Source organism: Schistocerca piceifrons, chromosome 3 (assembly GCF_021461385.2).
Source record: "Schistocerca piceifrons isolate TAMUIC-IGC-003096 chromosome 3, iqSchPice1.1, whole genome shotgun sequence".
Taxonomy (NCBI): domain Eukaryota; kingdom Metazoa; phylum Arthropoda; class Insecta; order Orthoptera; family Acrididae; genus Schistocerca; species Schistocerca piceifrons.
In genome coordinates, this window is record NC_060140.1 from 132,549,288 (window position 1) to 132,565,483 (window position 16,196).

General features: G+C 38.3%; 1 protein-coding gene across 3 annotated transcripts in view; it reads left to right on the plus strand.

The window, feature by feature from the left end:
- The first annotated feature begins 263 nt into the window (after positions 1 to 263).
- LOC124787943 (charged multivesicular body protein 3) overlaps positions 264 to 16,196 on the plus strand; it is a 60,573-nt gene continuing 44,640 nt past the window's right edge. Inside the window, exons 1-5 of one of the 3 annotated variants that reach the window (XM_047254942.1) lie at positions 264 to 282; positions 463 to 580; positions 672 to 732; positions 810 to 989; positions 13,080 to 13,201. In XM_047254942.1, the coding sequence (XP_047110898.1) occupies positions 536 to 580; positions 672 to 732; positions 810 to 989; positions 13,080 to 13,201 (408 nt within the window). In that variant the 5' untranslated portion in view covers positions 264 to 282; positions 463 to 535. Of the gene's footprint in view, positions 283 to 307; positions 581 to 671; positions 733 to 809; positions 990 to 13,079; positions 13,202 to 16,196 lie in introns of those variants that run through there. The other 2 variants (XM_047254940.1, XM_047254939.1) reach the window with 2 other exon arrangements.

The following is a 16,196-nucleotide window of genomic DNA, read 5'->3' on the forward strand; positions in this document are numbered from 1 at the left end:
CTTTAATATCACAGGAACGACAATACGAGCTGATATTGTCAAGCTGGCAGTCATCTGCAACTAATTAAGGCAGAACAAATTTTCACATGTATGCAATTTAAGATTCGGACATTTCATTGTTGATCCTTTGAGTGTGATGTTCCGGATACCTGAGATCGAATTATTTGAATTTACCCGCGGTAAACCTCTAAATTATTAGCGTCAGAGACTCTCACCATCAGCGTTCTGTGTCGACATCAAAAGGAGCGATCACTGTAGTAGAACAGAGACAGAGAGTGTCGTGTAAGTCCTTTCACACTACTCTCACTAAATATCTTTGCAGTGATTGTAAACTAACATTTTGCAGCGATTTTTAATTCGCTTTTTTACCGCGTATCGTGCCAATTTTAATCAGTCAATACAGCTATAATTTTATGAATCCTTCAGGAGTGAGATATCTAGCATACGATTGTTCCAGGACAGCCAACATCAGATGTTCCGTGTGATGGGGGAGTGGTTGTCATAAAAAGTTTGAGGGCTGTCATTCTGATTGAAAATGGGATTGTTCGGGAAGACACCAGAAAAAAATCCAAAGGAATTGGTATAACTTATATGTATTATTACATGCGAAGATTTAATTTAGTAAGACGTAGTGAAGTAATACGCAGTTGCAATGCACTTGTGATTTTCAGGTTAATGAATGGTCCCACAAAATAAGAAAAGAAGGTTATCAACTGGACCGTCAAATAAGAGGTGCATAAAATTATCTTCTTTGTCAGATTTGTCCTGTTTCACCCATGAATTTCATGACTGTCATTTTTCCTTGATAGCGATACAGAGGGAAGAAGAGAAAGTGAAGAGATCGCTGAAAGAAGCAGCAAAGAAGGGAGACAAGAGTGTTTGCACGATTTTAGCGAAAGAAATCATCAGAGCACGTAAAGCGGTGAACAAAATACATACATCGAAGGCTCACCTCAATTCTATACAGATGCAAATGAAAAATCAATTAGGTAAAGTAATGCAGAATGTAATTATATTTTCCCCACTTACCACTGTTTCATCCATTATGGTAAACGGATTCATAAAACTTCGCAGTGTTTTATACTTTAACTCATTCGCAAAACAATTCATTTCCCTTAGTGGTAGGTATTATCAGTACTGCCTTTTGTGTTATAGTGTTGCTTATATTAGGTGTTAGTTCAATGATAAGGACGAATTTGTGTTTGTATGTGATGGTATGATTGTTTTAAACTATTCTAGAAATTAGTGTTTTGCAAAAAATTCTAACTTTTTTTCCTGCAGATAACTCCCACCGGACTTGTAACCAAATGTTGCAGTAGTTCACCTTACTGATTTGTAGATGATACTGTCACTTCTGGCAGTCCTCCTTTATGTTGGTTGACTACTGTGCTATGCACGTGTTGACTGGATTTCATCCATAGCAGTGCTGTCTCTTACTGTCTGGTCTGTGTTAAATTTTCTGGGTGATAAAGTCTCTATCCAATCACGTCTGTAACAAACCCTCTCAACTTGTACCCTTCTTTAAATAATTTAATAAAAATGTTCTGATTAAGTTTTATTGATATAGTGAACAGGAACTTAAATATTGCCAAATTATCTTGCTGGAAGTTGTATGGGTCAATGGAAGTGTGTGAGTCCACCCATCTGACTTGACTCATGATATTATGGGGTTGTCATGTGCAATGTTATTAAGGCAAGGAATTTTGGAGTTGGTTGTTTGTAGATGCCGTGTTGTATTTGATGGTGCCGTCTGGTGGTAGATGTGGATGTGCTGAGTTTTAACGTGTATTGGGTTCATTTGAATTTTGGTTGTCATCATGCTAATGTGGTTTTGAGTTTAGTTAGTTGGAGCAGTAATGCAGGTTGTGAAAATGTTTTCAGTGTGTTATTACGATCCTTTATCTTTTTCTTCTCGTTGGTCTAGTGTTTTTGTGTTTGTTGTGTGGAAAGAAGTCTAAATTTCTTTTATTGCGTATTAGTTAGGTATGGATGTGGCAATAAAGTTCACAAGTGTATCATTATATTCTGAGATTGGTGATATGATGTCTGTTATACAGTTTCTGCAGATGTTCATTCTTATTGCTGGATGTATAAAGTGTCACATTTGTGGCAACAACATGAGGTTAACAAGAGTTCCATTGGCTTGGACCAGGGACATTGTGGCATTGTTGTGTGCATGTGCGCGTGTTTGCCTGGTTGGGGGGGGGGGGGGGGTGTGGAGCAGCCAACCTAGGTGGTACTGCCAGAAGCTTTTGTTAATAAGTAATTTTTCTTTCAGTTTTATTCTATACTAATTGTGATGTTTTATCTGTTGTATATTTGTAGTAAGTTGGTTGTGTTTTAATTGATGTAGTGAATATGGGGTGTTTGGGTTTAGTTATTGGTGTTTTGGTTCCACTTTTTGGTATGGTAGGTGTTGGGTTTTTGGTATTGATAGTTACAGTTGAGCTATATAGGTCAATGGAAATGTCTGATTCCTATGGTTTTGTTGTTGCAGCGGAATGCTGTAATTTAATTTTTTTGTGTGTTTTGGGATGGGCTGGTGTTTTCTTTGTTGTATTTAGCTCGTTCCAGTGCTAAACCCCCAATTTTTCACGGTTGTCCTGTTAGTTTCATTTTATTTTTGGAATGAGGCATTATTGTGTCACTTTTATTTTTGTTCCCATTTGTTGGAATGTGTGTGTAGTGATGTCATTGTTATTTTGTATATGCTGGAAGTAGCTGTTTCCACCATATTGATGATGATGTCGTGGGTGAAAGAAATCAGGTGGAATCGGACACTTCTGTAATGCCAGTTGTATTACTAGAAAACCATATAAAAAGTGCTATGGCTGAAGATTTCTATCTATTAATATGCTTATTAACAATGTGCTTATTATTGTATCCCCGGTCATACATAACAACTGAAATTGGTGTCATGTTGAATGGAAAATTCCCAGGTTTGAGAGACTGTAAACACAATGTAACAAGACGACTTTATAGTATGCAAATGTTACTGCTCAGTGGAAAAAAACAATGTGCTTATTATTGTATCCCTGGTCATACATAACAACTGAAATTGGTGTCATGTTGAATGGAAAATTCACAGGTTTGAGAGACTGTAAACACAATGTAACAAGACGACTTTATAGTATGCAAATGTTACTGCTCAGTGGAAAAAAACACTTAGGTAGGCACATTCATCTTATTACTATTTTATGGAACCTTTTCATTGCTTCTGTGTAAAACAAAGGAGCAATATATAATGGGTCAGTATGAACGACTTGTCCATTGTCTTGTTAACTACTTGGTGTTTGAAAACTTGCACCTGGATCAAACAACAGTGAACTAAAATACCCATTGACATTGTAGCAAAGCAAACATCAGTTGCAGATGATGTCTGAGATACTTTTAGACTGGGTAAACAGAGCAGATTTCAACATTCTGATTTGAAAGTATGTCGATATTTTTAACTCTTAATTTACCATATCTGTGCTTGGAAAGGAGGGGAGGGGGAAGGGTGTTCACATTTCTTGACTTCGTTATGTCAGTGAGATTTGAGAGTTTAAATTTTGTGACTTGTGAGAAAGACTGAACAGTCTGAGAGTGTAAGTATACATATGCATGCACAGTGCACAATTATGTAGGTAGAGGACAATATTTTCAAAGTTAGAAGCATCATAAATAATCTTCTGTAATATATTTTTGAATCTTTGTGGTATTGTACTTGTACTCGGCTGTTGATTGCTAAGTTAGTGTGACATTCATCATCATCGTCATCAGCCACTACATTGTTCACCAATGAACCCATATGTTTTAAATGTTATCTACCCACCTTCCATTAAACTGTCATATTTATTTATTTATTCCTCCAGGAATAATCTCACAGTGATGTAGGATTTGTCATCATTTTACTATTAAAGTAGTGGTACTCACATACGTACACACAGAATACGTGAATGTGTTTTAAGAGCATAGGACACTGGCTGGCAGGGGCTTTGCTGAAGGGACTGTTACAGCATTTGCTTAAAATTATTTAGGAAAAGCATGAAAAACCTAAATCAGGATGGCTGGACAGAGCAGACTCCACCCTCCCAAAATATGAAGTTATTGTCATAACAACTACATTGCCTCATTCATTTCATTCATATTGCACAGTGTTCTTTTGATCATAAGGAATTCACAGCAAATAACTTACAATATAAAATGGAATTTTGTATTGTGCACACTATATACATGAGCTGGTGACTCCAGGACCATGAAAATGAATATCTGGAACATGAACATCTCCATGGCCTTCCATCAGTCTTGTCTCGAAAACTGACTTAGCAACTCCCTGCTGAGTGAGATTTTGAGCTCAGAGGGACAACAAAATGTTATGTATCACACACTATAGTTATATTGTGATCATGCGTTACACTGTGACAGTGTATTATAGTTGCCCCCTTTCGTTACAAACAACTTCTAAGTATGAAGTATGTTCCAGCTGCCATTTTGAACAGCTGTATTTTAGTAGTCATTTTCATCTCCTTGAACAGTTTATTATACAATTTTATTCCCTGATCAGAAATGCTGTACGGAGTGTGTTGTTCACTTTTTCTAGGGAAAGCCAAGCCCATACTGGTTCTTGTTCCATGATTTTGTATACAACTGTTAGTGAAATATTTAACTAAAGTTTTTGCTAATACACATAACAGATTGGCAAATGTACTCGCTTACTGCAGTTTTTTAAATCCACCACACAGATTAATGACAAGGGCTGGTCAACCTGAATGTGGTTTTTTGGCTGTTTTCCATCTCCACTAGGCGAATACCAGGCTCGTACCCATATTCTACTTGTGTTACTCGATTTACAAACATTTAGAAAACATTTACACACTTTCACGTGGCGTAACACTAGGACAGATAATGGTGTATGTAAACTGTCCTGTGGAGATGGGGCTGGTGACAGGAGGGGCGTCCAGCCACCCTCTATCACTAACACTTACAAATTCAATAATCAACTTGCCAAAGGTATGGGATACAGGCCAGGAAAAAAAAGAAATAGGCATTGATTCACAGACAAACACAATGGAAAAGAATGCTACGGATGTAAATATGGTTCTAGGATGAAACGTCGGATGTCATGAAATTTCCACAATATTTCACTGGTGCAGCTGACCGACATCTTCAGGTGTGGTGAACACATTGCTGAGCTCGTGACCAAAGCCTCCTATTTATGACAGTGTAATAAGAAATAGCAACAAGTGTGAACGAGCCAAATCTGGTGACCAATATCGCAGATATTCTGATCGGCAGCGAGACAGACTACTACTTCACCTTTTGGACAATGAACCAGCAGTTTGAATGCAAGCACAGAGGCTGTCAGTCATACTGTGCACTGCTGTCAGGTGCCCCAGCACCCTCTGTCAGGAGCCGCCTGCCGATGTACTTGTCTGCAATGTTGTGTGCACGTCCTCGCTGTCGGCATCCAAATATCTGTCACCACCACGTGTCACCCCTTGTATGACCAACAATTCTACTTTACTGTTGCTGTGATTTTAACATGGTGAGCACTGCATCTGATTCTGTGATAAGTTGGTATCCTGTTCCCTCTTCAGCAGATTAGTCAAGCTGTAGATTTCAACTGCTTCTTTAATAATGCTGTCCCAGCACGAAGATGTCAACGAGAGAGGTTTGTTGTGTTTTTCTATTCTGTACTGTGCTCTGTACTGAGACGATGCTTGGACACTGCAGATTTCTTTGGCTGGTCCGGATGTGTGTGTCATTGATATTTGGCACACCTGTCCTCCACAGGACAAATTTGTCCAGTGTATGACGTCCCACAGCTACAGGGAATCTTGTGTAGACAAGGCCAGCTTAAATCAAGATCTTCTTTGACTGAGCATAGAAGAGCTCGTGAGTTTTGTTGGCAGACAAAAGACACATTTAAATTTGTTTCTTCAGTAATTTTCCTATTTTCGAAGAAAAACTGCCAAGATAGCTATTTATCTTTGTTGTTCTCTCTCCTCCAGCTCCTCACTTAGTATAACACATGCCAGGTGCAAGGCACGGTGAATCTCCTGTTCAGAATATCCGTTCTATGTAAATACAGAATGGGGGTGATGTAGCTCATCAGATAAGCGATCTGTGTTCAATATAGCTCATTCTCTGTGGATCAACATCCTAAGCACACCACTTTGTTGTGCAGAATGGTGACAGGTGGTGGCTTGTAAATATAAGTCTGTGTGTGTGTGTGTAGATTTACGGTACGCAGCATGATCCAAGGTGCCATCCTCTTTTTCTTGACATCATCACGTCCAGGAACGGTAGTGTGCTGTTTTTCTCCATCGTAAACTTGATGTTCAAATGAAGAGAATTTAGGCGTCGCAAAATGAATCCAGCGATGCAGTGCCATGGGGCCAGATTACAAAGGTGTCGTCTACATATCGCCAAAAGCACATAGGTTTAAACTCTGCTGACTTGAGTGCTCTCTTCTTGTAATCTTCCATAAAAAGATTGGCTACAATGAGTGACAAGACCCATTGCGACACCATCAGTCTGTTCAAAGTTTTGGTAATTCAATAAAAAGTAAGTTGAGATGAGCATGTGCTTAAACAAATCAACAAGTTTCCCTCCCAGACCATGAACTACAGTAATTCCTGCAATGACACTGAAGTGAAAAGTGAGAGTGCATTGAAACTAAAAAGAACGTCTGATGGTGCAAGTTACAAATTATTGAGCCGACATATGAAATCTTCTGAGTTGCAAATATGGTGCTCACATTTTCCCACTAAAGAGCTCAATAGCACTGCTAGATGTTTAGCCAGATTGGATGTTGGTGCCCCAATATTATTAATAATTGATGGTGTCCTTATGACTGTCAGGCAATCTGTGCAGTCTAGGAGGAATAGGTGCCTGCATTGGAAGTGTCTAGGCCACGTCATCAGAGATCATGCTGGTTTTGAGAAACTCTAAAGTTCTTCTTTGTATTTTTGTGATGGGGCCCTTGTTAGAAGGTGATATGCAGAGTTGTTCAATAAATATTGTGGAAATTTCATGATATCAGATCTCTTGCCTGAGAACCACATTTTATCATAAAATGATTTTTTTGCATCAAGCAGTAACATCCTGTATATCTTTTTTTATGAATGTTTTTATATATGTTTGTATATATTATTATTTCAAGACTTTTGGTAACAATGTTTACCCCATACAAAGATTTGAAGCAAATCAGTCAAGAACTTTTTAAGAATTTTCATAATTTCCCCTTCACATATTACACATAAATTTATATATTAAATATATTTAAAAATGAAAATGATAAATGAGACAAATTCATAAACAAAATTATGAACATAAAATTTGAAATAGAATTAAGAAGAAAACAGAAAGAATATTTACAGAGCAAAGGAAACTGGAACACAACCAAAGAATGTAGAGGTTTTGGGAAGAGAAAGAGCCAGAAACAAGAAAAGAATTAATGATCATGTAACATTCATTGTTGAGGGCAAAACTGTAATAATAATAATAATAATAATAATAATAATAGAACAGTCATCTTGTGTATTAATAAACTGCTTCATCTGTATTTAGCCCTTTGTTTGTTGATCATTTTTCCGTGATTCCATATGGACTGGAGAAGTGGTAAATGTTTTTTTCAGGTTCTACTTTTCCATCAGTAGTTGTTTACTTGACATATTTAGTGCAATAAATTTCGTTTTCTTTGTCTATGGTCACAAAATTTTTGTCATCAGAGTACTGGTTTCAGTGTATAATGACCATCTTCAGATCTGTTTTATAAAAAATCTGTCCTTTATAAAACAGATCTGAAGATGGTCACTAGAGACCAAAACCAGTAGTCTGATGACAAAAAAATTGTGACCATAGACGTAAACTAAAGGAAATTTATTCTATATTCAGGTCACTGTTTTATTCGCAACAATGTCGCAGCTTGTGAAACATTTAGTCCAGATTATGTAGAATATCCCTTCATTTTACTGCAACCACTTCCTGTTTTCTTCATGCTAGCTGCAGATTAGGCCTTCATAGATTTTCATGTACTTTCACCTTATCAGTGGATCACTATGGTATAATTCATTTAGGCCTCTTCCACCATATTGGACTGGAATCCATGGCTCCCGCTGTTTCATTCAAAGACATACAGCCTTTTACTAGTGCTTTATTTTGATGGACGACGAATGTTGTGTACAAATTTTGGAGCTTTTTAGCTCTAATGTTTTAGTTATGTGAGTGCAATTATTGTAATATTGTTATGTAAAAATTGTTAAGAGTTTTTAACAAATTTTAATATAGTTTTTGAAAATTATATCAATGGGTGTCTCAGGGTTATTATTCCTTCTTGATTCATTGTTATGCAGATGTTCACTTGAAGGTGTAACTGACAGTGATCTAAAAATAAAGGACTCAGTACAGCTGAAGTGGTTTATTAACACCCAATATGATTACTAATTGCTGTGGTTGCTTTGTCTATAACACTGTCCGCATTAAAAAGAAAGATATAGCCCCTGTCTGTCTGAATTTTCAGTAGAGTATCACATAAAAATTTGAAATAACTTTGTCAAGAATTTTTCAGCATTTTTACCAATTGTCTCCCCCCACCCCCCATCCCCCACCCCACCCTCCACCCCCCATGAACCATGGACCTTGCCGTTGATGGGGAGGCTTGCGTGCCTCAGCAATACAGGTAGCCGTACCGTATGTGCAACCACAATGGAGGGGTATGTGTTGAGAGGCCTGCACGGTCACCAGACCGACACCTCTCTACTATTTTCTGTGGGTAATATGAATAGTATCAAATGGGCATGTAAAATGTGGAGTTGAAAATAATTTTGTTTATAACAGAAGACAAATCTACTTTTTGTGTGGACAATGGGCATCATGTGAAAGATGTGAGGAGCAGTAACTCTTTGGTCTGACTCCAGTTATACAATGCAAAAACGAAATTGCAAATATCTGATGAAACACTACAGGAAATATGCCCCCCCCCCTCCCTTGATGAAACACTACAGGAAATATGCCCCCCCTCCCCACAAAAAAAAAAAAAAAAAAAAAAATATGCTTAGTGCATTGTATGGGAAGGCACACTGATCGGTTTCCAAGAAGGAACCCATATCTGGAAAAGCACAGCTTGGATGGCAGAGAGTGTCAAAGTGCAAGATGAGTATACTGTCCACATTACCTCATTAAACACTATATAAATAGCACATCATATTATCTACATTGTAAACGGGCTTTGCACTGCATATATTCTACATCAGTGCTGAGCCTCATGCACATGAGCCAGTATATCTGATTATTTGTGATGTATTTCAGTCGCTCTCTGGACTCAAGCAATAAGGTCCTCTGCTGACATTACACGTGTGTCATACACCATACTATTCATATTACCCACAGGAAATAGTAGAGAGGTGTCGGATCTGGTGACCGTGCGGGCCATGGAACTGGTCCACCTCCACCAGTCCATCATCTGGGATATGCAACATTGAGATTTTGATTGTTCACATTGGCGTCATAATGTGCTGGAGCTTCATTGCATTCCAGCCACATGTCCATCCAACCCTTTAGTGACACTACATCCAGTAGATTAGGCAAAACATCTCTAGTAAATGTGAGGTAGATCGGACATGTTAGTCTGTTTGGCAATAGATATGGCCCAATGGTTCACCAATTATCCCGGCCCAGATGTTAATACCGGCCCAGTGTTATTGCTCATGCAGGCTTTCGTATGCCTGAAGGTGCATGTTGTATGAGTTTAATTTACTTCTCCAATAAATGTACATTCATTCATAAATAGCACAGAGCTCGGGAATTGTGGCTGGAGTATGCACTGCTGTAAATAACACTGCGCAAAAGGCTACCCGTCATGGGTAATCTTCCTCCCATAATGCCTAGACTTTCTGCTGCTGTTATGGATGGAGCCTGTGTTTGTGAACAATGTGCCACCACTGCACTGTTACCCATGTGCAGCACGTGTGCCACCTGTTGAGTGCTGGTGGCTAGGTCTTCGTCAGCCACTGTCAGCACGTCCTCCTCCATCTGTAGTGTTTGAGCTGAGAGTGGGCGACCTGCATCACATTTTGGCACCTACCAGAGAACAAACAGTAGACTGCAGATAGTATTTGCAAGTACCGAGCACAATGTGCTACTGCTTTACTGTACAATGACTACAACTCAGAAAGAAAATATCTATGTGCAACTTTTCAGTTTCTCTGAGGTGTGTCTCGATGGCCGCAAACTGCAATGATGTGATGTATGTCTGTCTGAAAAAACTCTGCATACAGTCTTGCAGCAGCTCTCCCACTGCAGTCCACTTGGCCATATGCGAGCACCATGTCTCCTGCTCACTTGCCATTTGTTCACCACCCACATTTCCGTTGTACACACTGGAGCATAATATGCTCAGTATTTGTTTGCATTTTAGTACTAGATCACTGCTCCAGCTGGGCTTCTTACATTCTGCAGGAATCCTTTGGCTTGCTTTCCCCATTTACAAATCACTTTAACATTCCTCCTGCTGTCTTCTATTATGTCCTCAGATAATTGAAACTCAGATTTCTTTAGTACTTGCGCTCTAATACTTACAATCATTGTTGCTCTTCTTACTTTTTGTTGCCACAAGCACTTTGCCCTTGTTTAATGAGAGTAATTTGGGAACTGTCGATTAGTATATTGCTTTTGCAAAGAACTGAGCATCACAAACAAAAGCGTTGACAACATGTAGGTCATATTTGTATGCATGAATTTATTTACATGTGCTATATATGCACAAAAAATTGGAAGGAGGTATTTAACATCTAATATTCCGAAACATCCTGAAGTTATTGTTATACTTCACAATAGACATGAAAACTATTTTTGCAATCCTTCGAGCATTCACTGTTTTTGTTTACATTATTAAATGTTGGCATTATTAATTATTTCTACAAGGAGAATCAGAATCATTTAACAGTATGTTAACAGTTATAACCTGAAGAAAATAATTGCCATGTGGTGATAGGTCAGTGGCATGCTCCCTTCTCCAGAATGTGTAGTAGTTATGCTAATGTGAAATTGGCACTCACATCACTGACAGAAACTAATTTAGAATAGTTTTCCTTAGCACTGCTCGAATTATCACTGCTCTCTCACAGGTGTAATATTAAATTTTCATTGCATTCTTCTACAACTCCTTCATTTTTGGCTGCCTCTCTGATGACACTTGCAGTATTGTTCACTATGTTCACTGACTGACAGCTGCCACAAGGAGATTTTTGACTTCAGAGATGGTGAATTTTTTGTTGTCTGCAGCAATGTAATTTTCTTATATTTGCCCATACGCCTTCAGTGCCATTAAAGTGGGCCTTTAAAGAATATTGTCAATTGAATATGTTGAAAATTGTGGTTTCTTTCGTTCTGGGATTTTGAGCGATTCAGTGTTCTTAAAATCAGTTTTGAAAGCCATTTTTCATCATTTCAGCCAATGAATAATATTCTCTCTCTGTATTGCCAAAGTTGGTGACTTTTCGCGAACAATAGAATGATATGGGGCATTATCCATAACCATACAGATGGACTTGTAGGATTTGTCATGAGTGACTACACTGTTCATCTCTTTATGGTAATCACCTGCCCTTTCCAAATTAAACACTAACAGGCAGTTTGACACAAAACCATCCAATGTACCTGCATGTAAAATAATAATTCACCATCCTTTCCCAGCATGCATTGCCATTGTTTCTTTAGGCATTCTCGCACTTCAGCTTCTGTGTTATGAATGCCGTGTTTAGCCACATTGTACTTTTGAATCTACTCCCATGAGCCTGTGCAGAACTCTGCACTTCCATGGAACAACATCTCTCTTTTCCATTAATATTTTGCCTCTGTTAAACACTGAAGTCTTTCAGCACTGTATGCAATGAAAATTTGCTTCCTTTACAAGCTATCATCTTCCTGAAGCTATGTGAGTAATTTAGATAGTGTGGGATGTGCCGTTCTCTTATGATGGCTTTATATATGATGACGAGTAGCGCCTTTTTCAAAAGAATCCAAAGCTATTGCTTGCTTCCTCCTTAGTACTTCTTTCCTGGTGTGTTCAGCCATGTTGTGCCATTTTGCCACAGTGTATACTTTACTGCTCTTTGTCTATCATTACAACAGTGTTCTTGCTTACTTTCAGTGCTGTTGCAGTCCTCTTAACAACCTTAGCAACAGAAAATGAGGGCTCACCTTTTTCCTTTTCTTTCTCAGGGTAATCCCTTAATGAACACACTAATTCATGAGCCTGATGCATATTTCTTTCTCTGTCTCCCTTCATGTGTTGGACTGGCACTGCTTGTCACACTGGACATGGTTTGAAATGAAACAGAAGCAAATAAACACTGAAAACAACAAAAATGAAATAAACTGTGAACTGAACTTCTATTTAGGTGAGCAACTTAAAACAGCACTAGTTACACATGAGACAATCACTTGTACATTTGAGACAAGTACCCGTCAGCTTTGCAGCATGTCATGAGGTTGTGTGGAAAAAATTTAGGCTCCTGATACTCTCTTGATATGTCTGACAGACACAGCAAGAATATCTCCAGGTTATGGGGAAAAAGAAAAAGGATTGCTACTGACAGCTTATACAACACGAGGCATAGTGCATGAATAAGACTTGGCTGAAGAGTCAAGCAAGTAAAGTAACTATTTCATTTGTAATTATTTGTAAATTAGTAAATATTCATCTTTTGTTGTTGCTCTAGTGAATACTGTAAACAGTATTTATGACTCACTCCATCAGAGTCGTTTGGTCGGCAGTTGCACATTCAGTATATATTGTTAGGGGCCACCGCATTCAATAGGCAATAATTATAGCCTCTTAGAGACATTTCCAAATAACAAATTCAGTGCGAAATGTTTGGTTCTCTCTCTCTCTCTCTCTCTCTCTCTCTCTCTCTCTCTCTCTCTCTCTCTCTGTCTGTGTGTGTGTGTGTGTGTGTGTGTGTGTGTGTGTGTGTGTGTGTGTTCCTACCTTTCTTGCTTTCTTTCTAGCAGTAACAAAGGATACTCACAGCAGCATTTATATTGCCTGATAAATTTTGTGTGCACTTATGATGTACAAATATCTCTTACAGCCACACTCAGAGTTGCTGGTTCACTGCAGAAGTCAACAGAAGTCATGCAGGCTATACAGTCATTAGTGCGGGTGCCAGAAGTAGCAGCAACAATGAGGGAACTGTCAAGAGAAATGATGAAGGTAAGATAATTATTTCTATTGTACTAGCAGTTTATGAACTAGTATAATGTTGTGGGTTTTGAGAAGTTGAGATCAGGTTTGTCAGATTAAATTGATAAAAGTACCAAACATTGGCTTGTGAAAGAATTTGCTGGGCTGAGGATAAACACAATAAAACACTTTGTACGCATTAAAAATTATTTTTATTATTGCTAGTTACAGCTTTAAAAAAATTTTTGTCTTACTCTGCTATTACCATTTCAACACTCAATTTGTTTCTAGTGTCAGACTGTAAACGATACATGTGACTGAAGATTCTTTCCACAAAGGCATTGCTGCATGGAACTGCCATTATTCTTTTGATTGTCACTGTGATGAGAGAGAGCTTCACAACTGTCTGTTTCCTCCTCTTCCTCATCTCCTCCTTCAAAAGTTTCATCTAAGACCTCTTCCAGAAGCTTCTGCACTCTTCCTTGTTCTATTTTGTAACAATCCATAGCTGTTTTAACTGCACAAAGCGATGAAATAAAAGCAGCTGCTACGGAACACAACTGTGCGCTTTCTCGCAGCACTGCAACATAGAGGCGTGCGGAGTGCCGACAACACCCCAAGGTACATTGTTGCATGTTTTCTTGGAACTTGCATTTCCATTGTAGATTCCATTGTTACTCAAAACTTTCATATTACATCCTAGAAAGGTACCAAAGAACGTGACGTTATACTCCTATCCATTATGTAATAATCGATCGATAAGGATGACTAGGGTGTTCTGAACACCCTGCGTGACCGCTTAAGGGTTAACACAAGATACTGCATCTCATGATCAGATAGCCCATTTGCTATTGGTTTTGTGACATGATCTTTTTCCCTAGATTTGTCTACAATGATATTGTCAATAGCAGTCTGAGCGTTTAAATATCCTAGTTGCAAAGTTCACAGTAGGAACTAAATTGAATGATAGTGTTACTGACTGCAATAATTGTTCACTGACAGTGCTTTTCAATAAATCCACATTAAAATCACCAGCAATCACTGTTTCCTTGTTTTTTACCATGAGATGGGACAGGAGAGCTTCCAGATTTTTTATGAAGAGGTTAAAATTTGCTGAAGGTAATCTGTATGTACCTACTATTATAAAGGACTTGTTATGAAATACTGCTACTGTTTCACAAGCTTGTAAGTGCTGCACTGAGCAAAATTTATTAGTATCAATATTCTTGAAATCAAAACTGTTTCGGACAAATATGGCAACTCCTCCTTACTCCATATTTTCTATACATAAATAAGAAGCTAACTTGAATCCTGTAACATTTAACATATCTATACCAGTGGTCAAATGGTGTTCAGAGGGGCAGATTATATCAACTGGTTTGCTCAACTATGATTCTTCAACACAAATAAGCAACACCTTAAGCTTACCCCGTAGTCCTTGGATATTCTGATGCAATAACGATAACTGATTTTGTGCACTCGCTGAATTACAACTGTATGAACCTAATTTTCCTTCAGATTTTTTAGTCTCTCTAGTTTCGATCAGAGGCTGTCTGCATGAATTGTGTACATTAAAATTTGCTTTCTGGCTGCCTGTTTCATCAATGTGAATGTCATTTTCAGCCTGTCTCTGAACATCTTGTTTCTTCCCGCCCTAACCTAAAAAAAAAACTGCTGATCTGTCACTTGTAACCACTGGTACTTTACCACTTGTGACAGTGCCCCTCCTTAAGTATTTGCTATTAGCCCAGACAGTTTTCCCTTCCCTTTCCTGTTTAGGTGAAGGCCATGCCTAGTGTAGTCCCACCTGCTGATAGTCAACAGGAACCACACTGATATAAGACTCCGTATATGATCCAAGCAGCCACTCCACCTCTAAATTAACTCTCCTAACAGAAGCATTTAAATGAGGCCGGTCATGGCGCCTCAGCATAGACACAAACTCGACACCAGTATGTCTCGTTGCTGAAGCTATCTTTACCAGGTCACTCTTAATTGAATAATTAGGGTTCCTATCTATGCTGTTGCCCGCTCCACCCACTATTACCACAGTGTCTTCTTTTGTGAAGTCTTTACAGAGTGAACCTACATCATCTGTCACCTGATACAGACTTGCACTAGGTTTAAAAAAACTTGTGACCTGACCCTAGTTCATCCTGCAACAGTTGACCAACACCTTTCCCATGTGAACTATTTTACAACAAAACTTTCTTCTTCAGTTTTTTCTGACTTCTTACTTCTCAAACACTTTTCGAAAGTTTGTTGTGTCCTGTCTACTCCTACATCTATTTATGACTCGTGAGTTTCCAACTGTGACACCAATCAAACCTGTTTTCCACATTCACAACTACGCTGTCTGAGAACATCCTATTCCTATTTCTTCTATAACCTGTTGTCACGTCCCACCTCTCTTTTTCCCTTCTCTCCTCTTAACCTTTCCAGATCTTGTTTCGCTTTATCTAGTTCTGCCTGAAGGACAGCAATATTCTCCTAATGTTCCATTATCTTCCTGCCTCTACAGCAAATCCTACACAATCAGTGAGCCTTGTTTATTTCCCCAGTTTTCACGACCACTACAGTCATCCATATGAAAGAAACTGCAACAACTCTCAAACCACACCCCAGAACTAACAGTTCTGCGGCAAGTCATACACTTCTCACTCATAGCAAACAAATTTTAGCTTTAGTCTAATAAGTTAAAGTAAGAATAACTTTGTAGATTACTTAGTAATATATTAAATTTCTTAGAAAGCTTAGGTCTAAAGTTCGGATACTGATTCAAAACCTCTGGGGAACAAAATGATATAACTGGTATTGTTTAGGTGACGAAACAAAAAGTAAACAAAGAACTGAACCTACACTATATAAAGTTTTCACTTATTTCAGAGCTTTTCACTTCGGCTACTTACTAGAGAATCAGATGGATAGCATATAACAATACACTAGCAACACAAACTTTACTTTATTGAAATAATCATGTAACTTACTGTGTATCACTACGTAAACAAATCCTAGTCCAAAATTC